Raw genomic sequence first — 26,768 nt, forward strand, 5'->3', positions numbered from 1 at the left:
GTTATTTCGCGCTGGTTGTCGATATTACTCCACTGCGTGTCGGTATTACTCATCTGGATGTTGGTATTCATCATCTGCGTGTCGGTATTACTCCATTGGGTGTCGGCATTACTCCTCTGGATGTCGGTATTCCTCCTCTAAATGTCGGTATTACTCCTCTGGCTGAGGGTATTAGTCCTCTGGGTTTATGTACTACATCTCTGGTTGTCGGAATTACTGCTCTGGCTGACGGTATTACTCCTCTGGATGTCGGTAGTATTCATCTGGATGTCGGTATTACTCCTCTGGGAGACGTTATTATTCATCTGTGTATCGGTATTATTCCTCTGGATGTCGCTAGTACTCCACTGGGTGACGGTATTACTCCACTGGGTGACGATATTAATCCTCTGGGTGATGGTATTAATCCTCTAGATGTCGGTCTTATTCCTCGGGGTGTCGCTATTACTCCTCTCGGTGACGGATTAACTCCCATGAGTGACCGTATTACTCCTCTGGATATCGGTATTACTCCTCTGGGTGACAGTATTACTCTTCTGCATGAAGGTATTACTACTCGGGGTGACGCTATTATTCCTCTGGGTGGCGGTATTACTCCTCTGTTTTGATATTACTCCTCTGGGTGTCCGTAGTTCTCCTCCGGGTTGATATTACTCCTCTGGGTGTCGTGATTACTCTTCCGGGTGATCGTATTACACAACTGGGCGTCGGTATTGCTCCCCTGCGTCTCAGTCCTGCTCCGGTGGGTGTCGGTATTACTCCTCTGGGTGTGGGATTCACTCTTCTGCGTTTCGTTATTACTCCTCTGGATGACGGTATTACTCCTCTGGGTGTTGGTATTACTTATCTGCATGTCGGTATTACTCCTCTGGGTTTCGGTATTACTCCTCTGGGTGTCGATATTGCATCTCTGGGTGACGGTATTACTCCTCTGGGTTGTTATTACTCGCCTGGTTGTCGATATTACTCCACTGCGTGTCGGTATTACTCCTCTGGATGTCGGTATTCATCATCTGGGTGTCGGTATTACTCCATTGGGTGTCGGCATTACTCGTCTGGATGTAGGTATTCCTCCTCTAAATGTCGGTATTACTCCTTTGGCTGAGGGTATTAGACCTCTGGGTTTCGGTACTACATCTCTGGGTGTCGGTATTACTGCTCTGTGTGTCGGTATTATTCCTCTCGGTGTAGTATTGCTCCTCTGGATGTCGGTATTACTCCTCTAGATGTCATTATTACTCCTCTGGGTGACGGTATTACTCCTCTGGATGAAGGCATTACTACTCGTGGTGACGCTATTACTCCTCTGGGTAGCTGTATTATTCCTCTGGTTTGGTATTACTCGTCTGGGTATAGGTATTACTCATCTTGGTATCGGTATTACTCGTCTGGGTGTCGGTATTTCTCCTCTCGGTGTCGGTATCACTCCTCTGGGTCTCGATATTTCTCCTCTGGGTGAAGGTATTACTCCTCTTCGTGACCGTTTTGCTCCACTGCTGTACGATATTATTCCTCTGGATGACAGTATTACTTCTCTGGGTGACGGCATCACCCCTCTGGATTTCTGTATTACGCCTCTGGGTGTCGCTATTACTCCTCTGGGTGTCGCTATTACTCCTCTGGATATCGGTATTACTCCTCTCGGTGTCGTTATTGTTCCTCCGGCTGACGGTATTGCTCCTCTGGGTGTCATTATTGCTGCTCTAGGTGTAGGTATTACTCCTCTGGGTGGTGACATTACTCATCTGGGTTTCGGTATTACTTATCTGGTCGACAGTATTACTCCTCTGGTATTGGTATTGCTCCTCTGGTTGTCGGGATTACTCATCTCGGTGACGGCATTACTCCTCTGGGTATCGGTATTGCTCCTCCGGGTGACGACATTACTCCTCTGGGTGACGGTATCGCTCCTCTCAATGTCAGTCCTACTCCTCTAGATGTCGATTGTACTCCTCTGGCTGTCGGTATTACTCTCTGCGTGACAGTATTGTTCCTCTGGGTCTCGATATTACTCCACTGGTTGACAGTATTGCTCCTCTGGGTCACAGTATTACTCCTCACTGTTTCGGTAGTACTCCTCTGGGTGACAATATTACTCCTCTGGGTGTCGGGATTACACCGCCGGGTGAAGGAATTACTCAACTGGTTCTCGGTATTGCTTCTCTGGGTCTCTGCAGTGCTCCGCTGCGTGTCGGTATTACTCCTCAGGATGTCGGTATTACTCTTTTGGGATTCGGTATTACTCCTCTGGGTGACGGTATTACTCCTTTGGTGTTGGTATTACTCCTTTGCATGTCGGTATTACTCCTATGGGTGTCGGTATTACTCCACGTTGTGACGGTATTACTCCTCTGGATGTCGGTATTACTCCTCTCGGTGTCGGTATTACTCCTCTGGTGTAGGTATTACTTCTCTGGGTGTCGGTATTACTCCTCTTCGCGCCGGTTTTACTCCTCTGCTTTTCGGTATTAATCCTATGGGTGAAAGTATTACTCACCTGGATGTCGGTATTACTTCTCTGGATGTCGGTATTCGTCCTCTGGGTGACGGTATTACTCGTCTGGGTGTCGGTATTACTTCTCTGCATGTCAGTTATACTTCTCTGGATGTCGCTATTGCTCCTCTGGGTGACGGTATTACTTCTCTTCGCGACGGTTTTACTCCTCTGCTTTTCGGTATTAATCCTCTGGGTGAAAGTATTACTTCTCTGGGTGACGGTATTACTCCACTGGGTGACGGTATTACTCCTCTGGGTGATGGTATTACTCCTCTGGATATCGGTATTATTCCTCTGGGTGTTGGTATTACTCCTCTTGTTGACAGTATAACTCCCCTGGGTGACCGTATTACACCTCTGGATATCGGTATTACTCCTCTGAGTGACAGTATTACTCCTCTCGATTTAGGTACTTCTACTCGGGGTGATGCTATTACTCCTGTGGGTGGCGGTATTACTCCTCTGGTTTGGTCTTACTCGTCTGGGTGACGGTATGACTCCTCTGTGTGTCGATATTACTCATCTGGGTGTTGGTATTACTCCTCTGGGTTGGTATTACTCCTCTGGGTGACGGTATCGCTCCTCTCAATGTCAGTCCTACTCCTCTAGATGTCGATTGCACTCCTCTGGCTGTCGGTATTACTCTCTGCGTGACAGTATTGTTCCTCTGGGTCTCGATATTACTCCACTGGTTGACAGTATTGCTCCTCTGGGTCACAGTATTACTCCTCACTGTTTCGGTAGTACTCCTCTGGGTGACAATATTACTCCTCTGGGTGTCGGGATTACACCGCCGGGTGAAGGAATTACTCAACTGGTTCTCGGTATTGCTTCTCTGGGTCTCTGCATTGCTCCGCTGCGTGTCGGTATTACTCCTCAGGATGTCGGTATTACTCTTTTAGGATTCGGTATTACTCCTCTGGGTGACGGTATTACTCCTTTGGTGTTGGTATTACTCCTTTGCATGTCGGTATTACTCCGATGGGTGTCGGTATTACTCCACGTTGTGACGGTATTACTCCTCTGGATGTCGGTATTACTCCTCTCGGTGTCGGTATTACTCCTCTGGTGTCGGTATTACTTCTCTGGGTGTCGGTATTACTCCTCTTCGCGCCGGTTTTACTCCTCTGCTTTTCGTTATTAATCCTATGGGTGAAAGTATTACTCACCTGGATGTCGGTATTACTTCTCTGGATGTCGGTATTCGTCCTCTGGGTGACGGTATTACTCGTCTGGGTGTCGGTATTACTTCTCTGCATGTCAGTTATACTTCTCTTGGTGTCACTATTGCTCCTCTGGGTGACGGTATTACTCCTCTTCGCGACGGTTTTACTCCTCTGCTTTTCGGTATTAATCCTCTGGGTGAAAGTATTACTTCTCTGGGTGTCGGTATTACTCCTCTCGGTGCCGGTATTGCTCCTCTGATTGTCGGTGTTACACTTATGGGTGTCGATATTAGTCCTCTGGGTGTTTGTATTACGCCTCTGGGTGACGGTGTTACTCCTCTGGGTGTCGGTATTACTCCTCTGGTGTCATTCCTACTCCTCTGGGTGTCGGTATTACTGCGCTTGGTGAAAGTATTACTCATCTGTATGTCGGTATTACTTCTCTGGATGTCGGTATTCGTCCTCTGGGTGACAGTATTAGTCGTCTGGGTGTCGGTATTACTCCCCTGCATGTCAGTTATACTTCTCTGGATGTCGGTATTGCTCCTCTGGGTGACGGTATTACTCCTCTTCGCGACGGTTTCACTCCTCTGCTTTTCGGTATTAATCCACTGGGTGAAAGTATTACTCCACTGGATGTCGGCATTACTTCACTGAATGTCGGTATTACTCCTCTGGGTTACGGAATTAGTCTTCTGGGTGTCGGTATTACTCCTGTGGGTGTCGATATTGCATCTCTGGGTGAAGGTATTACTCATCTGGATTGTTATTACTGGCCTGGTTGTCGATATTACTCCACTGCGTGTCGGTATTACTCCTCTGGATGTCGGTATTCATCATCTGGGTGTCGGTATTACTCCACTGGGTGTCGGCATTACTCCTCTGGATGTCGGTTTTCCTCCTCTAAATGTCGGTATTACTCCTCTGGCTGAGGGTATTAGTACTCTGGGTTTCGGTACTACATCTCTGGGTGTCGGTATTACTCCACTGGGTGTCGGTATTTCTCCTCTCGGTATCGGTATCACTCCTCTGGGTCTCGGTATAGCTAATCTTGGTGACAGTATTACTCCTCTTCGCGACGGTTTCACTCCTCTGCTTTTCGGTATTATTCCTCTGGGTGAAAGTATTACTTCTCTGGGTGACGGTATTACTCCTCTGGATTTCGGAATTACTGCCCTCGGTGCCGGTATTGCTCCTCTGAGTGTCGGTATTACACTTAGGGGTGTCGATATTAGTCCGCTGCGTGTTTGTATTACTCCTCGGTGACCGTATTACTCCTCTGGGTGTCGGTATTACTCCTCTGGTGTCATTCTTACTCCTCTGGGTGTCGGTATTGCTCCGCTTGGTGAAAGTATTACTCGCCTGGGTGTCGGTATTACTCCCCTCCATGTCAGTTATACTTCTCTGGATGTCGGTATTGCTCCTCTGGGTGACGGTATTACTCCTCTGGATTTCGGAATTACTGCCCTGGTTGTCAGTATTACTCCTCTGGTTGTCGCTATTACTCATCTGGGTGTCGGTATTACTCCTCTCGGTGCCGGTATTGCTCCTCTGAGTGTCGGTATTGCACTTCTGGGTGTCGATATTAGTCCTCTGGGTGTTTGTATTACTCCTCTGGGTGACGGTATTACTCCTCTGGACGTCGGAATGACTCCCATGTATGAGAGTATTACTCCTCTGGGTGACGGTATTATTCCTCTGGATGTCGGCATTACTCATCTGGATGTCCGTATTACTCCTCTAGATGACGGTATTACTCCTCTGGATGACGGTATTACTTCTCTGGATGTCGGCATTACTCATCTGGATGTCCGTATTACTCCTCTGGATGACGGTATTACTCATCTGGATGTCGTTATTACTGATCTGGGTGTCTACATTACTACTATGGGTGTCGGTGTTACTCCTCTGGATGTCGGGATTACTCCTCTGCTATCGGTATTACTTCTCTGGATGTCGGTATTGTTCCCCTGGGTGACAGTACTTCTCCTCTCGGTGATGCTATTACCCATCTGGGTGATGGTATTACTCCTCTGAATGTCTGTATTATTCCTCTGCGTGTCGGTATTACTCCTCTCGGTAACGGTATAACTCCCCTGGGTGATCGTATTACTCCTCTGGATATCGGTAATAGTCCTCTACATGAGAGTATTGCTCCTCCGGGTGTCGGTATTACTCCTCTGGGTATCGGTAGTACTCTTCTGGGTGAAGGTATTACTCAACTTGTTGTCGGTATTGCTCCTCTGTGTCTCGGTATTGCTTCGCTGGGTGTCGGTATTACTCCTCTGGGTGACGGTATTACTCGTCTTGGTGTTGGTATTACTCCTCTACATTTCGGTATTATACCTCTGCGTGTCGGTATTACTCCACTTGGTGACTGTATTACTCCTCTAGATGTCGGTATTACTACTCTGGGTGTCGGTATTACTCCTGTGGTTGTCGTATTACTCCTCTGTGTGTCGGTATTATTCGTCTTGTTGAAAGTATTACTCTTCTGCATGTCGGCATTACTTCTCTGAATGTCGGTATTACTCCTCTGGGTGACGGTATTAGTCCTCTGGGTGTCGGTATTACTCCTCTGGGTGTCGATATTGCATCTCTGGGTGACGGTATTACTCCTCTGGGTTGTTATTACTCGCCTGGTTGTCGATATTACTCCACTGCGTGTCGGTATTACTCCTCTGGATGTTGGTATTCATCATCTGGGTGTCGGTATTACTCCATTGGGTGTCGGCATTACTCCTCTGGATGTCGGTATTCCTTCTATAAATGTCGGTATTACTCCTCTGGCTGAGGGTATCAGTCCTCTGGGTTTAGGTACTACATCTCTGGTTGTCGGTATTACTGCTCTGGCTGACGGTATTACTCCTCTGGATGTCAGTAGTATTCATCTGGATGTCGGTATTACTCCTCTGGGAGACGTTATTATTCATCTGTGTATCATTATTATTCCTCTGGATGTCGGTAGTACTCCACTGGGTGACGGTATTACTCAACTGGGTGACGGTATTAATCCTCTGGGTGATGGTATTAATCCTCTAGATGTCGGTCTTATTCCTCTGGGTGTCGCTATTACTCCTCTCGGTGACGGATTAACTCCCATGAGTGACCGTATTACTCCTCTGGATATAGGTATTACTCCTCTGGGTGACAGTATTACCCCTCTGCATGAAGGTATTACTACTCGGGGTGACGCTATTATTCCTCTGGGTAGCGGTTTTACTCCTCTGCTTTGATATTACTCCTCTGGGTGTCCGTAGTACTCCTCTGGGTTCATATTACTCCTCTGGGTGTCGTGATTACTCTTCCGGGTGACGTATTACATAACTGGGCGTCGGTATTGCTCCCCTGCATCTCAGTCCTGCTCCGGTGGGTGTCGGTATTACTCCTCTGGTTGTGGGATTGACTCTTCTGCGTTTCGTTATTACTCCTCTGGATGACGGTATTACTCCTCTGGGTGTTGGTATTACTTCTCTGCATGTCGGTATTACTCCTCTGGGTGACGGAATCATTCCTCTGGGTTTCGGTATTACTCCTCTGGGTGTCGATATTGCATCTCTGGGTGACGGTATTACTCCTCTGGGTTGTTATTACTCGCCTGGTTGTCGATATTACTCCACTGCGTTTCGGTATTACTCCTCTGGATGTCGGTATTCATCATCTGGGTGTCGGTATTACTCCATTGGGTGTCGGCATTACTCCTCTGGATGTAGGTATTCCTCCTCTAAATGTCGATATTACTCCTTTGGCTGAGGGTATTAGTCCTCTGGGTTTCGGTACTACATCTCTGGGTGTGGGTATTACTGCTCTGTGTGTCGGTATTATTCCTCTCGGTGTAGTATTGCTCCTCTGGATGTCGGTATTGCTCCTCTAGATGTCAGTATTGCAATTCTGCGTGTCGGAATGACGCCTCTGTATGTCGGTATTACTCCCCTGGGTGACGGTATTACTCCTCTGGGTGACGGTATTACTCCTGTGGGTGATGGTATTAATCCTCTGGATGTCGGTATTATTCCACTGGGTGTCGGTATTACTCCTCTCAGTGACGGCTTAACTCCCCTGGCTGACCGTATTACTTCTCTGGATATCGGTATTTCTCCTCTGGGTGACAGTATTGCTCCTCTGGATGAAGTTATTACTACTCGTGGTGAAGCTATTACTCCTCTGGGTAGCGGTATTATTCCTCTGGTTTGGTATTACTCGTCTGAGTATCGGTATTACTCCTCTTGGTGTCGGTATTACTCATCTGGGTGTCGGTATTTTTCAACTCGGTGTCGGTATCACTCCTCTGGGTCTCGATATTGCTCCTCTGGGTGAAGATATTACTCCTCTTCGTGACCGTTTTGCTCCACTGCTGTACGATATTATTCCTCTGGGTGACAGTATTACTTCTCTGAGTGACGGCATCACCCCTCTGGAATTCTGTATTACGCCTCTGGGTGTCGCTATTCCTCATCAGGGTGTAGCTATTACTCCTCAGGGTGACGGTATTACTCCTCTCGGTGTCGTTATTGTTCCTCCGGCTGACGGTATTGCTCCTCTGTGTGTCATTATTGCTGCTCTAGGTGTAGGTATTACTCCTCTGGGTGATGACATTATTCATCTTGGGTTCGGTATTACTCCTCTGGTCGACAGTATTACTCCTCTTGGTATTGGTATTGCTCCTCTGGTTGTCGGGATTACTCAACTCGGTGACGGCATTACTCCTCTGGATATCGGTATTACTCCTCTGGGTGACGACATTACTCATCTGGGTGACGATATCGCTCCTCTCAGTGTCGGCACTACTCCTCTAGATGTCGATAGTACGCCTCTGGCTGTCGGTATTACTCTCTGCGTGACAGTATTACTCCTCTGGGTCACAGTATTACTCCTCAGTGTTTCGGTAGTACTCATCTCGGTGACAATATTACTCCTCTGTGTGTCGGAATTACTCCTCTGGCTGTCGGTATTACTCTTCTGGGTTCCAAAATTACTCCTCTCGGTGACGGTATTACTCCTCTGGTTTTCAGTATTATTGCTCTGGCTGACAATATTACTCATCTGGGTGTCTGTATTAATCATGTGGTGTCTGTATTACTCCTCTGGGTGACAGTATTACACCTCTGTGTGATGTCATTACTCCTCTTCGTGACGGTTTTACTCCCCTGCGTTTCGCCATTACTCCTCTGGGTGACTGTATTACACCTCTGGAAATCCTTATTACTCCTCTGGGTATCGGTGTTGCTCCTCTGTGTGTCGGTATTGCCCCTCTGGGTGTAGGTATTACTCCTCTGGATGAAGGCATTACTGATTAGGTTTTCGGTTTTTCTCCTCTGGTTACAGTATTAGTCCTCTGGGTGTTGGTATTGCTCCTCTGGTTGTCGGAATTACTCATCTGGGTGACGGCATTACTCCTCTGGGTATCGGTATTACTTCTCTGGTTGACGGTATTACTCGTCTGGGTGGCGGTATTGCTCCTCTCGGTGTCAGTACTACTCTAGATGTCGATATTACTATACTGGCTGTCGGTATTCCTCTCTGGGTGGCAGTATTATTCCTCTGGGTCTCAGTATTACTTCTCAGTGTGTCGTAGTACTGCTCTGGGTGACAATATTACTCCTCTGGGTGACGGGATTACTTCTCTGGCTGTCGGTATTACTACTCTTGGTGACAATATTACTCCTCTGGGTGACGGTATTACTCCTCTGGTTATTAGTATTACTCGTCTGGCTGACAATTTTACTCATCTGGGTGTAGGTATTAATAATCTGGTGTCTGTATTACTCCTATGGGTGACAGTATTACTCCTCTGTGTGATGGTATTACTCCTCCGGTTGACAGTATTACTCCTCTTGTCACAGTATTAGTCCTCAGTGTGTCGGTAGTACTCATCTGGGTGGCATTATTGCTCCTCTGGGAGTCGGGATTACACCTCTGGCTGTCGGTATTACTTCTCTGGGTGACAATATTACTCTTCTGTGTGACGGCATTACTCCTCTGGTTATCAGTATTATTGCTCTGGCTGACAATATTTACTCATCTGGGTGTCTGTATTAATCATGTGGTGTCTGTATTATTCCTCTGGGTGACAGTACTACTCCTCTGTGTGATGGCATTACTCCTCTTCGTGACGGTTTTACTCCCCTGCGTTTCGTTATTACTCCTCTGGGTGATGGTATTACACCTCTGGAAATCGGTATTACTCATCTCTGTGTTAGTGTTGCGCCTATGGGTGTCGGTATTGCTCCTCTGGATGTAGGTATTACTCATCTGGATGACAACATTACTGATCTGGTTTTCGGTATTACTCCTCTGGTTACAGTATTAATCCTCTGGGTGTTGGTATTGCTCCTCTTTTTGTCGGTATTACTCATCTGGGTGACGGCATTACTCCTCTGGGTATCGGTATTACTTCTCTGGGTGACGGTATTACTCGTCTTGGTGGCGGTATTGTTCATCTCTGTGTCGGTACTACTCCTCTAGATGTCGATATTACTCTTCTGGCTGTCGGTATTAGTCTCTGGGTGACAGTATTATTCCTCTGGGTCTTAGTATTAATCCACTGGGTGACAGTATTATTCCTCTGGTTGACAGTATTACTACTCAGTATGTCGGTAGTACTGCTCTCGAAGACAATATTACTCCTCTGGGTGACGGGATTATTCCTCCGCCTCTCGGTGTTACTCCTCTGGCTGTCGGTATTACTCCTCTGGTTGTAGGTATTACTCCTATGGGTGCCAGTATATCTCCTGTTGGCGACAGTATTGCTCCTCTGGATGGTGGCATTACTTCTCTGGATGTCGGTATTACCCCTCTGGGTGACGATATCACTCCTCTGGGTTTCGGTATTGCTCCTCTGGGTGACGGTATTACTGCTATTCGTGGCGATTTTGCTCTCCTGATATTCGGTATTATTCCTCTGGATGACAATATTACTTCTCTGGATGACGGCATCAAACCTCTGGATTTCGGTATTACGCCTCTGAGTGTCGGTAGTACACCTCTGGGTGTCGCTATTACTTCTCTGGATGTCGGTATTACTCCTCTCGGTGTAGTTATTGCTCCTCCGAATGTTGGTATTGCTCCTCTGGATGTCGATATTAATACTCTGTGTGTCTGCATTACTCCTCTGGGTGTCGGTATTACTCCTCTGGGTGTCGGCTTTGCTCCTCTGGGTGACGGATCCACTCCTGTGGATGTCGGTATTACTCCTCTGGCTGTCGCTATTGCTCCTCTGGGTGTCAGTATTGCTCCTCCGGATGTAGGTATTACTCCTCTGGGCGATGGCATTACTCATCTGGGTTCTGGTATTACTCCTCTGGTCGACAGTATTACTCCTCTGGGTATCGGCATTACTTCTCTGGGTGACGGTATTACTCGTCTGGGTGACGGATTTACTCATGTGGATGCCGGTATTACTCCTCTGGCTGTCGGTAATGCTCCTCTGGGTGTCAGTATTGCTCCTCTGGATGTAGGTATTACTCCTCTGGGCGATGGCATTACTCATCTGGGTTTTGGTAATACTCCTCTGGTCGACAGCATTACTCCTCTGGGTATCGGCATTACTTCTCTGGGTGACGCTATTACTCGTCTGGGTGGCGGTATTGCTCCTCTCGGTGTCAGTACTACTCCTCTAGATGACGATATTAATCTTCTGGCTGTCGGTATTACTCTCTGGGTGACAGTATTATTCCTCTTGGTCTCAGTATTACTCCACTGGGTGACAGTATTACTCCTCTGGGTGACATTATTACTCCTCAGTGTGTCGGTAGTACTGCTCTGGGTGACAATATTACTCTTCTGGGTGACGGGATTACTCCTCTGGCTGTCGGTATTAATCCTCTCTGTCACAATATTACTCCTCTGGGTGACGGTATGACTCGTCTGGTTATCAGTATTACTCCTCTGGCTGACAATATTACTCATCTGGGTGTCGGTATTAACAATCTGGTGTCTGTATTACTCCTGTGGGTGACAGTATTACTCCTATGGGAGTTGGTATTACACCTCTGCATGTCGGTATTACTCCTCTGGGCATCGGTATTTCTCCTGTTGGCGACAGTATTGCTCCTCTGGATGGTGGTATTACTTCTCTGGATGTCGGTATTACACCTCTGGCTGACGATATCACTCCTCTGGGTGTCGGTATTGCTCCTCTGGGTGACTGTATTACTCCTCTTCGTGAAGGTTTTGCTTCCCTGCTATTCGGTATTATTCCTCTGGATGACAGTATTACTTCTCTGAATGACGGCATCAAACCTCTGGATTTCGGTATTACGCCTCTGAGTGTCGGTATTACACCTCTGGGTGTCGCTATTACTCCTCTGGATCTCGGTATTACTCCTCTTGGTGTAGTTACTGCTCCTCAGAATGTTGGTATTGCTCCTCTGGATGTCGATATTAATCCTCTGTGTGTCTGCATTACTCCTATGGGTGTCGGTATTAGTCCTCAGGGTGTCGGTCTTGCTCCTCTGGGCGACGGTCTTACTCGTGTGGATGTCGGTATTACTCCTCTGGCTGCCGGTATTGCTCCTCTGGGTGGCAGTATTACTCCTCTGGATGTAGGTATTACTCCTCTGGCCGATGGCATTACTCATCTGTGTTCCGGTATTATTCCTCTGGGACTCGGTATTACACCACCTGTTGACAGTATTACTCCTCTGGTCACAGTATTAGTCCTCAGTGTGTCGGCAGTACTCACCTGAGTAGCAATATTACTCCTCTGTGTGTCGAGATTACTCCTTTGGCTGTCGGTATTACTTCTCTTTGTGACAATATTACTCTTCTTGATGACGGTATTACTTCTCTGGTTATCAGTATTATTCCTCTGGCTGACAATATGACTCACCTGGGTGTCTGCATTAATCCTGTGGCGTCTGTATTAATCCTCTGGTTTACAGTATTACTCATCTGCGTGATGTTATTAATCCTCTTCCTGATGGTTTTACTCCTCTGCGTTTCGGTATTACTCCTCTGGGTGACGGTATTACTTCTCTGGATATCAGTATTACAATTCTGAGTATTGGTATTGCTGCTCTGGATGTTGATATTTCTCCTCTGGGTGTAGGTATTACTCCACTGTGTGATGACATTACTCAGCTGGGTTTTGGTATTGCTCCTCCGGTTGTCGGTATTACTCATCTGGGTGATGGCATTACTCCTCTGGGTATCGGTATTACTCCTATGGGTGTCGGTATTACTCCACGTTGTGACGGTATTACTCCTCTGGATGTCGATATTACTCCTCACGGTGACGGTATTACTCCTCTGGTGTCGGTATTACTCATCTGGGTGTCGGTATTACTCCTCTTCGCGCCGGTTTTACTCCTCTGCTTTTCGGTATTAATCCTATGGGTGAAAGTATTACTCACGTGGATTTCGGTATTACTTCGCTGGATGTCGGTATTCGTCCTCTGGGTGACGGTATTACTCGTCTGGGTGTCGGTATTACTCCTCTGCATGTCAATTATACTTCTCTGGATGTCGCTATTGCTCCTCTGGGTGACGGTATTACTCCTCTTCGCGACGGTTTTACTCCTCTGCTTTTCGGTATTAATCCTCTGGGTGAAAGTATTACTTCTCTGGGTGACGGTATTACTCCACTGGGTGACGGTATTACTCGTCTGGGTGATGGTATTACTCCTCTGGATATCGGTATTATTCCTCTGGGTGTTGGTATTACTCCTCTTGTTGACAGTATAACTCCCCTGGGTGACCGTATTACCCCTCTGGATATCGGTATTACTCCTCTGGGTGACAGTATTACTCCTCTCGATTTAGGTACTACTCCTCGGGGTGAAGCTATTACTCCTGTGGGTGGCGGTATTACTCCTCTGGTTTGGTATTACTCGTCTGGGTGTCGGTATGACTCCTCTGTGTGTCGATATTACTCATTTGGGTGTTGGTATTACTCCTCTGGGTTGGTATTACTCCTCTGGGTGTCGGGATTACACCGGCGGGTGACGGAATTACTCAACTGGGTGTCGGTATTGCTCCTCTGGGTTTCTGCATTGCTCCGCTGCATGTCGGTATTACTCATCAGGGTGTCGGTATTACTCGTTTGCGTTTCGGTATTACTCATCTGGGTGACGGTATTACTCCTTTGGTGTTGGTATTACTCCTCTGCATGTTGGTATTACTCCTATGGGTGTCGGTATTACTCCTCTGGATGTCTGTATTACTCCTCTGGGTGTCGGTATTACTCCTCTGTTGTCGGTATTGCTCCTCTGGATAGCGGTTGTAATCCTCTTGGTGACAATATTACTCAACTGGATGTCGGTATTACTACTCTGGTTGTCGGTGTTACTCCTCTGGTTGTCGGTATTACTCCTCTGGTTGAAAAAATTACACCTCTGTGTGGAAGTATTACTCCTCTGGTTGTCGGCATTGCAGCTCTGGATATCAGTATTAATCCTCTGGGTTGGTATTACTCGTCGGGGTGTCGGTATTTATCCGTTGCTTATCGGTATTACTCCTCTGGGTGTCGATATTACTCCTCTGGGTGTCGGTATTACACAGCTGGATGTCGGTATTACTCCTCTGGATGTCGGTTTTACTTCTCTGGATGTCAGCATTACTCGCCTGGATGTCGATATCACTCCTCTGCTGTTCGGTATTACTCCTCTGTGCGACGAAATTACTCCTCTGGATGTCGGTCTTACTCCTCTGGGTGTTGATATTTCTCCTCCGGGTGTCGGTATTACTCCTGTGGTTGTCAGCATTGCTCCTCTGTGTATCGGTATTACTGTTGTGTGTGTCAGTATTACTCCCCTGTGTGACGGTATTACTCCTCTGGGTGACGGTATTACTGGCTGACGGTATTACTCCTCTGGATGATGGTATTACTCCTCTGGGTGCCGGGATTACACCGCCGGGTGACGGAATTACTGAATAGTGTGTCGGTATTGCTCCTCTGGGTCTCTGCACTGCTCCGCTGAGTGTCGGTATTACTCCTCAGGGTGTCGGTATTACTCTGTTGGGTTTCGGTAGTACTCCTCTGGTGTTCGGTATTACTCCTCTGGGTGTCGGTATTACTCCTCTGGTGTCGGTATTGCTCCTCTGGATAGCGGTATTACTCCTCTTGGTGACAATATTACTCAACTGGATATCGGTATTACTACTCTGGTTGTCGGTGTTACTCCTCTGGGTGACGGTATTACTCCTCTGGTTGAAAATATTACCCCTCTGGGTGGAAGTACTACTCCTCTGGTTGTCGGTATCGCAGCCCTGGATATCAGTATTACTCCTCTGGGTTGGTATTTCTCGTCGGGGTGTCGGTATTTATCCGCTGCTTGTCGGTATTACTCCTCTGGGTGTCGATATTACTCCTCTGGGTGTCGGTATTGCACACCTGGATGTCGGTATTACTCCTCTGGATGTCGGTTTTACTTCTCTGGATGTCAGCATTACTCGCCTGGATGTCGATATCACTCCTCTGCTGTTCGGTTTTACTCCTCTGTGTGACGAAATTACTCCTCTGGATGTCGGTCTTACTCCTCTGGGTGTTGATATTTCTCCTCCGGGTGTCGGTATTACTCCTGTGGATGTCAGCATTGCTCCTCTGTGTATCGGTATTACTGTTGTGTATGTCAGTATTACTCCCCTGTGTGACGGTATTACTCCTCTGGGTGACGGTATTACTCCTCTGGATGATGGTATTACTCCTCTGGGTGTCGGGATTACACCGCCGGGTGACGGAATTACTGAATAGTGTGTCGGTATTGCTCCTCTGGGTCTCTGCACTGCTCCGCTGCGTGTCGGTATTACTCCTCAGGGTGTCGGTATTACTCTGTTGGGTTTCGGTATTACTCCTCTGGTGTTCGGTATTACTCCTCTGGGTGTCGGTATTACTCCTCTGGTATCGGTATTGCTCCTCTGGATAGCGGTATTACTCCTCTTGGTGACAATATTACTCAACTGGATGTCGGTATTAATACTCTGGTTGTCGGTGTTACTCCTCTGGGTGACGGTATTACTCCTCTGGTTGAAAATATTACACCTCTGGGTGAAAGTACTACTCCTCTAGTTGTCGGCATTGCAGCTCTGGATATCAGTATTACTACTCTGGGTTGGTATTACTCGTCGGGGTGTCGGTATTTATCCGCTGCTTGTCGGTATTACTCCTCTGGGTGTCGATATTACTCCTCTGGGTGTCGGTATTACACACCTGGATGTCGGTATTACTCCTTCGGGTGTCGGTATTACTCCTCTGGATGTCGGCATTACTCCTCTGTGTATCGGTATTACTGTTGTGGATGTCAGTATTACTCCCCTGGGTGACGGTATTACTCCTCTGGGTGACGGTATTACTCCTCTGGATGATGGTATTACTCCTCTGGGTGTCGGGATTACACCGCCGGGTGACGGAATTACTGAATAGTGTGTCGGTATTGCTCCTCTGGGTCTCTGCATTGCTCCGCTGCGTGTCGGTATTACTCCTCAGGGTGTCGGTATTACTCTGTTGGGTTTCGGTATTACTCCTCTGGTGTTCGGTATTACTCATCTGGCTGACGGTATTACTCCTCTTCATGTCGGTATTACTACTATAGGTGTCGGTATTACTCCACTTTGTGACGGTATTACTCATCTGGATGTCGGTATTACTCCTCTGGATGTCGATATTACTCCTCTGGTGTTCGGTATTACTCCTCCGGGTGACGGTATTACTCCTCTGCATGTCGGTATTACTCCTAAGGGTATCGGTATTACTCCACTTTGTGACGGTATTACTCCTCTGGATGTCGGTATTACTCCTCTGGGTGTCGGTATTACTCCTCCGGTGTCGGTATTACTCCTCTGGCTGTCGGTATTCGTCCTCTGGGTGACGGTATTACTTGTCTGGGTGTCGGTGTTACTACTCTGCATGTCAGTTATACTTCTCGGGATGTCGGTATTGCTCCTCTGGGTGACGGTATTACTCCTCTTCGCGACGGTTTTACTCCTCTGCTAACGGTATTAATCCTCTGGGTGAAAGTATTACTTCTGTGGGTGACGGTGTTACTCCGCTGGATTTCGGAATTACTGCCCTGGGTGTCGGTATTACTCCTCTGGGTGTCGCTATTACTCATCTGGGTGTCGGTATTACTCCTCTCGGTGCCGGTATTGCTCCTCTGATTGTCGGTATTACACTTCTGGGTGTCGATATTAATCCTCTGGGTGTTTGTATTACTCCTCTGCGTGACGGTTTTACTCCTCTGGTGTCGGTATTACACATCTGCGTGACGGTACTACTCATCTGGATTTCGGTATTACTCACCTGGGTGTTGGTTTTACTCCTCGGGACGTCGGAATTACTCCCATGTGTGACAGTATTACTCCTCAGGGTGACGGCATTGCTCCTCTGGGCAACGGTATTACTCCTCCTGATGTATATGTTACTCCTCTGGGGTTCGGTATCACTCCACTGGCTCTGGGTACTACACCACTGGCTATCTGTATTACTCCTCTGGCTGACGGTATTACTCCTCTGGATGGCGGCATTACTCATCTGGATGTCGATGTTACTCCTCTGGTGTTCGGTATTACTCCTCTGGGTGACGGCATTACTCATCTGGGTGTCGGTATTACTCATCTGGGTGACGGTATTACTCATCTGGATGTCGGTATTACTGATCTGGGTGTCTATATTACTACTATGGGTGTCGGTATTACTCCTCTGGATGTCGATATTACTCCTCTGCGTTTCGGTATTACTTCTCTGGATGTCGGTATTGCTCCCCTGGTTGACGGTACTTCTCCTCTCGGTGACGGTATTACCCATCTGGGTGATGGTATTACTCCTCTGAATGTCTGTGTTATTCCTCTGCGTGTCGGTATTACTCCTCTGGGTGTCGGTATTACTCCTCTGGGTGTCGGCCGTACTCCTCTGGGTGAAGGTATTACTCAACTGGGTGTCGGTATTGCTCCTCTGTGTCTCGGTTTTGCTTCACTGGGTGTCGGTATTACTCCTCTGGGTGACGGTATTATCCTCTGCATGGCGGTATTACTTCTCTGGGTGTCGGTATTACTCCTCTGGTTGTCGTATTACTCGTCTGTGTGTCGGTATTATTCGTATTGGTGAAAGTATTACTCCTCTGGATGTCGGCATTACTTCTCTGAATGTCGGTATTACTCCTCTGGGTGACGGTATTAGTCTTCTGGGTGTCGGTATTAATCCTGTGGGTGTCGATATTGCATCTCTGGATAACGGTATTACTCATCTGGATTGTTATTACTCGCCTGGTTGTCGATATTACTCCACTGCGTGTCGGTATTGCAACTCTGGATGTCGGTATTCATCATCTGGGTGTCGGTATTACTCCACTGGGTGTCGGCATTACTCCTCTGTATGTCGGTGTTCCTCCTCTAAATGTCGGTATTACTCCTCTGGCTGAGGGTATTAGTCCTCTGGGTTTCGGTACTACATCTCTGGGTGTCGGTATTACTCCACTTGGTTTCGGTATTACTCCTCTGGGTGTCGGTATTTCTCCTCTCGGTGTCGGTATCACTCCTCTGGGTCTCGGTATAGCTCATCTTGGTGACGGTATTACTCCTCTTCGCGACGGTTTTACTCCTCTGCTTTTCGGTATTAATCCTCTGGGTGAAAGTATTACTTCTCTGGGTGTCGGTAATACTCCTCTCGGTGCCGGTATTGCTCCTCTGAGTGTCGGTGTTACACTTATGGGTGTCGATATTAGTCCTCTGGGTGTTTGTATTACGCCTCTGGGTGACGGTATTACTCCTCTGGGTGTCAGTATTACTCCTCTGGTGTCATTCCTGCTCCTCTGGGTGTCGGTATTACTCCACTTGGTGAAAGTATTACTCATCTGTATGTCGGTATTACTTCTCTGGATGTCAGTATTCGTCCTCTGGGTGACGGTATTACTCGTCTGAGTGTCGGTATTACTCCCCTGCATGTCAGTTATACTTCTCTGGATGTCGGTATTGCTCCTCTGGGTGATGGTATTACTCCTCTTCGCGACGGTTTGAGTCCTCTGCTTTTCGGTATTAATCCCCTGGGTGAAAGTATTACTTCTCTGGGTGTTGGTATTACTCCTCTACATTTCGGTATTATTCCTCTGCGTGTCAGTTTTACTCCACTTGGTGACGGTTTTATCCTCTGGATGTCGGTATGACTTCTCTGGGTGTCGGTATTACTCCTCTGGTTGTCGTATTACTCGTCTGTGTGTCGGTATTATTCGTCTTGGTGAAAGTATTACTACTCTGGATGTCGGCATTACTTCTCTGAATGTCGGTATTACTCCTCTGGGTGACGGTATTAGTCTTCTGGGTGTCGGTATTACTCCTGTGGGTGTCGATATTGCATCTCTGGGTGAAGGTATTACTCATCTGGATTGTTATTACTGGCCTGGTTGTCGATATTACTCCATTGCGTGTCGGTATTACTCCTCTGGATGTCGGTATTCATCATCTGGGTGTCGGTATTACTCCACTGGGTGTCGGCATTACTCCTCTGGATGTCGGTTTTCCTCCTCTAAATGTCGGTATTACTCCTCTGGCTGAGGGTATTGGTCCTCTGGGTTTCGGTACTACATCTCTGGGTGTCGGTATTACATCACTTGGTGTTGGTATTACTCCTCTGGGTGTAGGTATTTCTCCTCTCGGTGTCGGTATCACTCCTCTGGGTCTCGGTATAGCTCATTTTGGTGATGGTATTACTCCTCTTCGCGACGGTTTCACTCCTCTGCTTTTCGGTATTAATCCTCTGGGTGAAAGTATTACTTATCTGGGTGACGGTATTACTTCTCTGGATTTCGGAATTACTGCCCTCGGTGCCGGTATTGCTCCTCTGAGTGTCGGTATTACACTTATGGGTGTCGATAGTAGTCCGCTGGATGTTTGTATTACTCCTCTGGGTGACGGTATTACTCCTCTGGGTGTCGGTATTACTCCTTTGGTGTCATTCGTACTCCTCTGGGTGTCGGTATTACTCCGCTTGGTGAAAGTATTACTCATCTGGATGTCGGTATTACTTCTCTGGATGTCGGTATTCGTTTTCTGGGTGACGGTATTACTCGTCTGGGTGTCGGTATTACACCCCTCCATGTCAGTTACACTTCTCTGGATGTCGGTATTGATCCTCTTCGCGACGGTTTTACTCCTCTGCTTTTCGGTATTAATCCTCTGGGTGAAAGTATTACTTCTCTGGGTGACGGTATTACTCCGCTGGATTTCGGAATTACTGCCCTGGTTGTCGGTATTACTCCTCTGGTTGTCGCTATTACTCATCTGGGTGTCGGTATTACTCCTCTCGGTGCCGGTATTGCTTCTCTGAGTGTCGGTATTACACTTCTGGGTGTCGATATTAGTCCTCTGGGTGTTTGTATTACTCCTCTGGGTGACGGTCTACTCCTCTGGACGTCGGAATGACTCCCATGTATGAGAGTATTACTCCTCTGGGTGACGGTATTACTCCTCTGGGTAACGGTATTACTCCTCTTGCTGTATATGTTACTGCTCTGGGGTTCGGTATCACTCCACTGGCTCTCGGTACTACACCACTGGCTGTCGGTATTACTCCTCTGGCTGACGGTATTACTTATCTGGATGTCGGCATTACTCATCTGGATGTCCGTATTACTCCTCTGGGTGACGGTATTAATCATCTGGATGTCAGTATTACTGATCTGGGTGTCTACATTACTACTATGGGCGTCGGTATTACTCCTCTGGATGTCGGTATTACTCCTCTGCGTGTCGGTATTACTCCCCTCCATGTCAGTTATACTTCTCTGGATGTCGTTATTGCTCCTCTGGGTGACGGTATTACTCCTCTTCACGACGGTTTTACTCCTCTGCTTTTCGGTATTAATATTCTGGGTGAAAGTATTACTTCTCTGGGTGAAGGTATTACTCCTCTGGATTTCGGAATTACTGCCCTGGTTGTCGGTATTACTCCTCTGGTTGTCGCTATTACCCATCTGGGTGTCGGTATTACTCCTCTCGGTGCCGGTATTGCTCCTCTGAGTGTCGGTATTACACTTCTGGGTGTCGATATTAGTTCTCTGGGTAACGGTATTACTCCTCTGGGTGACGGTATTACTCCTCTGGACGTCGGAATGACTCCCATATATGAGAGTATTACTCCTCTGGGTGACGGTATTAATCCTCTGGGTAACGGTATTACTCTTCTTGATGGATATGTTACTCCTCTGGGGTTCGGTATCACTCCACTGGCTCTCGGTACTACACCACTGGCTGTCGGTATTACTCCTCTGGCTGACGGTATTACTTCTCTGGATGTCGGCATTACTCATCTGGATGTCCGTATTACTCCTCTGGATGACTGTATTAATCATCTGGATGTCAGTATTACTGATCAGGGTGTCTACATTACAACTATGGGTGTCGGTATTACTCCTCTGGATGTCGGTATTACTCCTCTGCGTGTCGGTATTACTTCTCTGGATGTCGGTATTGCTCCCCTGGGTGACAGTACTTCTCCTCTCGGTGACGGTATTACCCATCTGGGTGATGGTATTACATCTCTGAATGTCTGTATTATTCCTCTGCGTGTCGGTATTACTCCTCTCGGTAACGGTATAACTCCCCTGGGTGATCGTAGTACTCCTCTGGATATCGGTAATAGTCCTCTACGTGACAGTATTGCTCCTCCGGGTGTCGGTATTACTCCTCTGGGTATCGGTAGTACTCCTCTGGGTGAAGGTATTACTCAACTTGCTGTCGGTATTGCTCCTCTGTGTCTCGGTATTGCTTCGCTGGCTGTCGGTGTTACTCCTCTGGGTGACGGTATTACTCGTCTTGGTGTTGGTATTACTCCTCTATATTTCGGTATTATACCTCTGCGTGTCGGTATTACTCCACTTGGTGACGGTATTACTCCTCTGGATGTCGGTATTACTACTCTGGGTGTCGGTATTACTCCTCTGGTTTTCGTATTACTCCTCTGTGTGTCGGTATTATTCGTCTTGTTGCAAGTATTACTCTTCTGCATGTCGGCCTTACTTCTCTGAATGTCGGTATTAGTCCTCTGGGTGACGGTATTAGTCCTCTGGGTGTCGGTATTACTCCTCTGGGTGTCGATATTGCATCTCTGGGTGATGGTATTACTCCTTTGGGTTGTTATTACGCGCCTGGTTGTCGATATTACTCCACTGCGTGTCGGTATTACTCCTCTGGATGTTGGTATTCATCATCTGGGTGTCGGTATTACTCCATTGGGTGTCGGCATTACTCCTCTGGATGTCGGTATTCCTCCTCTAAATGTCGGTATTACTCATCTGGCTGAGGGTATTAGTCCTCTGGGTTTAGGTACTACATCTCTGGTTGTCGGTATTACTTCTCTGGCTGACGGTATTACTCCTCTGGATGTCGGTAGTATTCATCTGGATGTCGGTATTACTCCTCTGGGAGACGTTATTATTCATCTGTGTATCGGTATTATTCCTCTGGATGTCGGTAGTACTCCACTGGGTGACGGTATTACTCCACAGGGTGACGGTATTAATCCTCTGGGTGATGGTATTAATCCTCTAGATGTCGGTCTTATTCCTCGGGGTGTCGCTATTACTCCTCTTGGTGACGGATTAACTCCCATGAGTGACCGTATTACTCCTCTGGATGTCGGTAGTATTCATCTGGATGTCGGTATTACTCCTCTGGGAGAAGTTATTATTCATCTGTGTATCGGTATTATTCCTCTGGATGTCGGTAGTACTCCACTGAGTGACGGTATTACTCCACTGGGTGAAGATATTAATCCTCTGGGTGATTGTATTAATCCTCTAGATGTCGGTCTTATTCCTCGGGGTGTCGCTATTACTCCTCTCGGTGACGGATTAACTCCCATGAGTGACCGTATTACTCCTCTGGATATAGGTATTACTCCTCTAGGTGACAGTATTACCCCTCTGCATGAAGGTATTACTACTCGGGGTGACGCTATTATTCCTCTGGGTAGCGGTTTTACTCCTCTGTTTTGATATTACTCCTATGGGTGTCCGTAGTACTCCTCTGGGTTCATATTACTCCTCTGGTGTCGTGATTACTCTTCCGGGTGATCGTATTACACAACTGGGCGTCGGTATTGCTCCCCTGCGTCTCAGTCCTGCTCCGGTGGGTGTCGGTATTACTCCTCTGGTTGTGGGATTGACTCTTCTGCGTTTCGTTATTACTCCTCTGGATGACGGTATTACTCCTCTGGGTGTTGGTATTACTTCTCTGCATGTCGGTATTACTTCTCTGGGTGACGGAATCAGTCCTCTGGGTTTCGGTATTACTCCTCTGGGTGTCGATATTGCATCTCTGGGTGACGGTATTATTCCTCTGGGTTGTTATTACTCGCCTGGTTGTCGATATTACTCCACTGCGTGTCGGTATTACTCCTCTGGATGTCGGTATTCATCATCTGGGTGTCGGTATTACTCCATTGGGTGACGGCATTACTCCTCTGGATGTAGGTATTCCTCCTCTAAATGTCGATATTACTCATTTGGCTGAGGGTATTAGTTCTCTGGGTTTCGGTACTACATCTCTGGGTGTGGATATTACTGCTCTGTGTGTCCGTATTATTCCTCTCGGTGTAGTATTGCTCCTCTGGATGTCGGTATTGCTACTCTAGATGTCAGTATTACAATTCTGCGTGTCGGAATGACGCCTCTGTATGTCGGTATTACTCCCCTGGATGTCGGTATTATTCCACTGGGTGTCGGTATTACTCCTCTCAGTGACGGATTAACTCCCCTGGCTGACCGTATTACTTCTCTGGATATCGGTATTTCTCCTCTGGGTGACAGTATTACTCCTCCGGATGAAGTTATTACTACTCGTGGTGAAGCTATTACTCCTCTGGGTAGCGGTATTATTCCTCTGGTTTGGTATTACTCGTCTGAGTATCGGTATTACTCCTCTTGGTGTCGGTATTACTCATCTGGGTGTCGGTATCACTCCTCTGGGTCTCGATATTGCTCCTCTGGGTGAAGATATTACTCCTCTTCGTGACCGTTTTGCTCCACTGCTGTACGATATTATTCCTCTGGGTGACAGTATTACTTCTCTGGGTGACGGCATCACCCCTCTGGAATTCTGTATTACGCCTCTGGGTGTCGCTATTCCTCCTCTGGGTGTCGCTATTACTCCTCAGGGTGACGGTATTACTCCTCCCGGTGTCGTTATTGTTCCTCTGGCTGACGGTATTGCTCCTCTGTGTGTCATTATTGCTGCTCTAGGTGTAGGTATTACTCCTCTGGGTGATGACATTATTCATCTTGGGTTCGGTATTACTCTTCTGGTCGACAGTATTACTCCTCTTGGTATTGGTATTGCTCCTCTGGTTGTCGGGATTACTCATCTCGGTGACGGCATTACTCCTCTGGGTATCGGTATTACTCCTCTGGGTGACGACATTACTCCTCTGGGTGACGGTATCGCTCCTCTCAGTGTCGGTACTACTCATCTAGATGTCGATAGTACGCCTCTGGCTGTCGGTATTACTCTCTGCGTGACAGTATTATTCCTCTGGGTCTCGGTATTACTCCTCTGGTTGACAGTATTACTCCTCTGGGTCACAGTATTACTCCTCACTATTTCGGTAGTACTCATCTCGGTGGCAATATTACTCCTCTGGGTGTCGGAATTACTCCTCTGGCTGTCGGTATTACTCTTCTGGGTTCCAATATTACTCTTCTCGGTGACGGTATTACTCCTCTGGTTTTCAGTATTATTGCTCTGGCTGACAATATTACTCATCTGGGTGTCTGTATTAATCATGTGGTGTCTGTATTACTCCTCTGGGTGACAGTATTACACCTCTGTGTGATGTTATTACTCCTCTTCGTGACGGTTTTACTCCCCTGCGTTTCGCCATTACTCCTCTGGGTGACTGTAATACACCTCTGGAAATCCTTATTACTCCTATGGGTATCGGTGTTGCTCCTCTGGGTGTCGGTATTATTCCTCTGGGTGTAGGTATTACTCCTCTGGATGAAGACATTACTGATTAGGTTTCCGGTATTTCTCCTCTGGTTACAGTATTACTCCTCTGGGTGTTGGTATTGCTCCTCTGGTTGTCGGAATTACTCATCTGGGTGACGGCATTACTCCTCTGGGTATCGGTATTACTTCTCTGGTTGACGGTATTACTCGTCTGGGTGGCGGTATTGCTCCTCTCGGTGTCAGTACTACTCTAGATGCCGATATTACTATACTGGCTGTCGGTATTCCTCTCTGGGTGGCAGTATTATTCCTCTGGGTCTCAGTATTACTTCTCAGTGTGTCGTAGTACTGCTCTGGGCGACAATATTACTCCTCTGGTGACGGGATTACTCCTCTGGCTGTCGGTATTACTACTCTGGGTGACAATATTACTCCTCTGGGTGACGGTATTACTCCTCTGGTTATTAGTATTACTCGTCTGGCTGACAATTTTACTCATCTGGGTGTCGGTATTAAAAATCTGCTGTCTGTATTACTCCTATGGGTGACAGTATTACTCCTCTGTGTGATGGTATTACTCCTCCGGTTGGCAGTATTACTCCTCTTGGTCACAGTATTAGTCCTCAGTGTGTCGGTAGTACTCATCTGGGTGGCAATATTACTCCTCTGGGAGTCGGGATTACACCTCTGGCTGTCGGTATTACTTCTCTGGGTGACAATATTACTCTTCTGTGTGACGGCATTACACCTCTGGTTATCAGTATTATTGCTCTGGCTGACAATATTTACTCATCTGGGTGTCTGTATTAATCATGTGGTGTCTATATTATTCCTCTGGGTGACAGTATTACTCCTCTGTGTGATGGCATTACTCCTCTTCGTGACGGTTTTACTCCCCTGCGTTTCGTTATTACTCCTCTGGGTGATGGTATTACACCTCTGGAAATCGGTATTACTCCTCTGGGTGTTAGTGTTGCTCCTATGGGTGTCGGTATTGCTCCTCTGGATGTAGGTATTACTCATCTGGATGACAACATTACTGTTCTGGTTTTCGGTATTACTCCTCTGGTTACAGTATTACTCCTCTGGGTGTTGGTATTGCTCCTCTGGTTGTCGGTATTACTCATCTGGGTGACGGCATTACTCCTCTGGGTATCGGTATTACTTCTCTGGGTGACGGTATTACTCGTCTGGGTGGCGGTATTGTTCCTCTCTGTGTCGGTACTACTCCTCTAGATATCGATATTACTCTTCTGGCTGTCGGTATTAGTCTCTGGGTGACAGTATTATTCCTCTGGGTCTTGGTATTAATCCACTGGGTGAAAGTATTATTCCTCTGGGTGACAGTATTACTACTCAGTATGTCGGTAGTACTGCTCTCGAAGACAATATTACTCCTCTGGGTGACGGGATTACTCCTCCGCCTCCCGGTGTTACTCCTCTGGCTGTCGGTATTACTCCTCTGGTTGTAGGTATTACTCCTCTGGGTGCCAGTATTTCTCCTGTTGGCGACAGTATTGCTCCTCTGGATGGTGGCATTGCTTCTCTGGATGTCGGTATTACCCCTCTGGGTGACGATATCACTCCTCTGGGTGTCGGTATTGCTCCTCTGGGTGACGGTATTACTCCTCTTCGTGGCGATTTTGCTCTCCTGCTATTCGGTATTATTCCTCTGGATGACAACATTACTTCTCTGGATGACGGCATCAAACCTCTGGATTTCGGTATTAAGCCTCTGAGTGTAGGTAGTACACCTCTGGGTGTCGCTATTACTCCTCTGGATGTCGGTATTACTCCTCTCGGTGTAGTTATTGCTCCTCCGAATGTTGGTATTGCTCCTCTGGATGTCGATATTAATATTCTGTGTGTCTGCATTACTCCTCTGGGTGTCGGTATTATTCCTCTGGGTGTCGGTTTTGCTCCTCTGGGTGACGAATTTACTCCTGTGGATGTCGGTATTACTCCTCTGGTTGTCGGTATTGCTCCTCTGGGTGTCAGTATTGCTCCTCTGGATGTAGGTATTACTCCTCTGGGCGATGGCATTACTCATCTGGGTTCTGGTATTACTCCTCTGGTCGACAGTATTACTCCTCTGGGTATCGGCATTACTTCTCTGGGTGACGGTATTACTCGTCTGGGTGACGGATTTACTCATGTGGATGCCGGTATTACTCCTCTGGCTGTCGGTATTGCTCCTCTGGGTGTCAGTATTGCTCCTCTGGATGTAGGTA

The 26,768-nt window shown here is 47.4% G+C and overlaps 2 protein-coding genes across 2 annotated transcripts; both read right to left on the bottom strand.

The window, feature by feature from the left end:
* Positions 1-1,319: 1,319 nt before the first annotated feature.
* On the bottom strand, positions 1,320-7,143 carry LOC139269190 (uncharacterized). The gene is made up of 3 exons (XM_070888282.1): positions 6,967-7,143; positions 3,667-3,918; positions 1,320-1,703 (listed from the first exon to the last, which is right to left on the bottom strand). The coding sequence occupies exons 1-3, from the start codon at positions 7,141-7,143 to the stop codon at positions 1,320-1,322; spliced, it is 813 nt and encodes a 270-aa protein (XP_070744383.1).
* A 697-nt stretch (positions 7,144-7,840) lies between these two features.
* LOC139269191 (GATA zinc finger domain-containing protein 14-like) lies at positions 7,841-12,786 on the bottom strand. Its single transcript, XM_070888283.1, has 3 exons — positions 12,494-12,786; positions 10,142-10,835; positions 7,841-8,224 (listed from the first exon to the last, which is right to left on the bottom strand). The coding sequence occupies exons 1-3, from the start codon at positions 12,784-12,786 to the stop codon at positions 7,841-7,843; spliced, it is 1,371 nt and encodes a 456-aa protein (XP_070744384.1).
* Positions 12,787-26,768: the final 13,982 nt, after the last annotated feature.

The sequence above is a fragment of the Pristiophorus japonicus genome, chromosome 8, assembly GCF_044704955.1.
Source record: "Pristiophorus japonicus isolate sPriJap1 chromosome 8, sPriJap1.hap1, whole genome shotgun sequence".
In the NCBI taxonomy this organism is placed as follows: domain Eukaryota; kingdom Metazoa; phylum Chordata; class Chondrichthyes; family Pristiophoridae; genus Pristiophorus; species Pristiophorus japonicus.

Excerpts from the sequence above, each read along its gene's own strand:
- LOC139269190 (XM_070888282.1), bottom strand. The coding sequence starts at position 7,143 with ATGCAGAGAAGTAATACCAACACCCAGAGGAGTAATACCGTCATCCAG. Across the intron at positions 3,919-6,966 it reads GTAATACGTCACCCGGAAGA|AGGAGCAATACCGGCACCGA; the intron begins GTAATCACGACA and ends ACCGACAATCAG. Across the intron at positions 1,704-3,666 it reads GAAGTAATACCGACATCCAG|AGCAGCAATAATGACACCCA; the intron begins GTGAGTAATACT and ends ACCTACACCTAG.
- LOC139269191 (XM_070888283.1), bottom strand. The coding sequence starts at position 12,786 with ATGAGTAATACCGACAACCGGAGGAGCAATACCAAAACCCAGCTGAGT. Across the intron at positions 10,836-12,493 it reads GGATTAATGCAGACACCCAG|GAGTGGATCCGTCACCCAGA; the intron begins GTGAGTCATATT and ends CGACATCCACAG. Across the intron at positions 8,225-10,141 it reads TAATACCGACAGCCAGAAGA|AGCAGCAATAATGACACACA; the intron begins GTAATATCGACA and ends ACCTACACCTAG.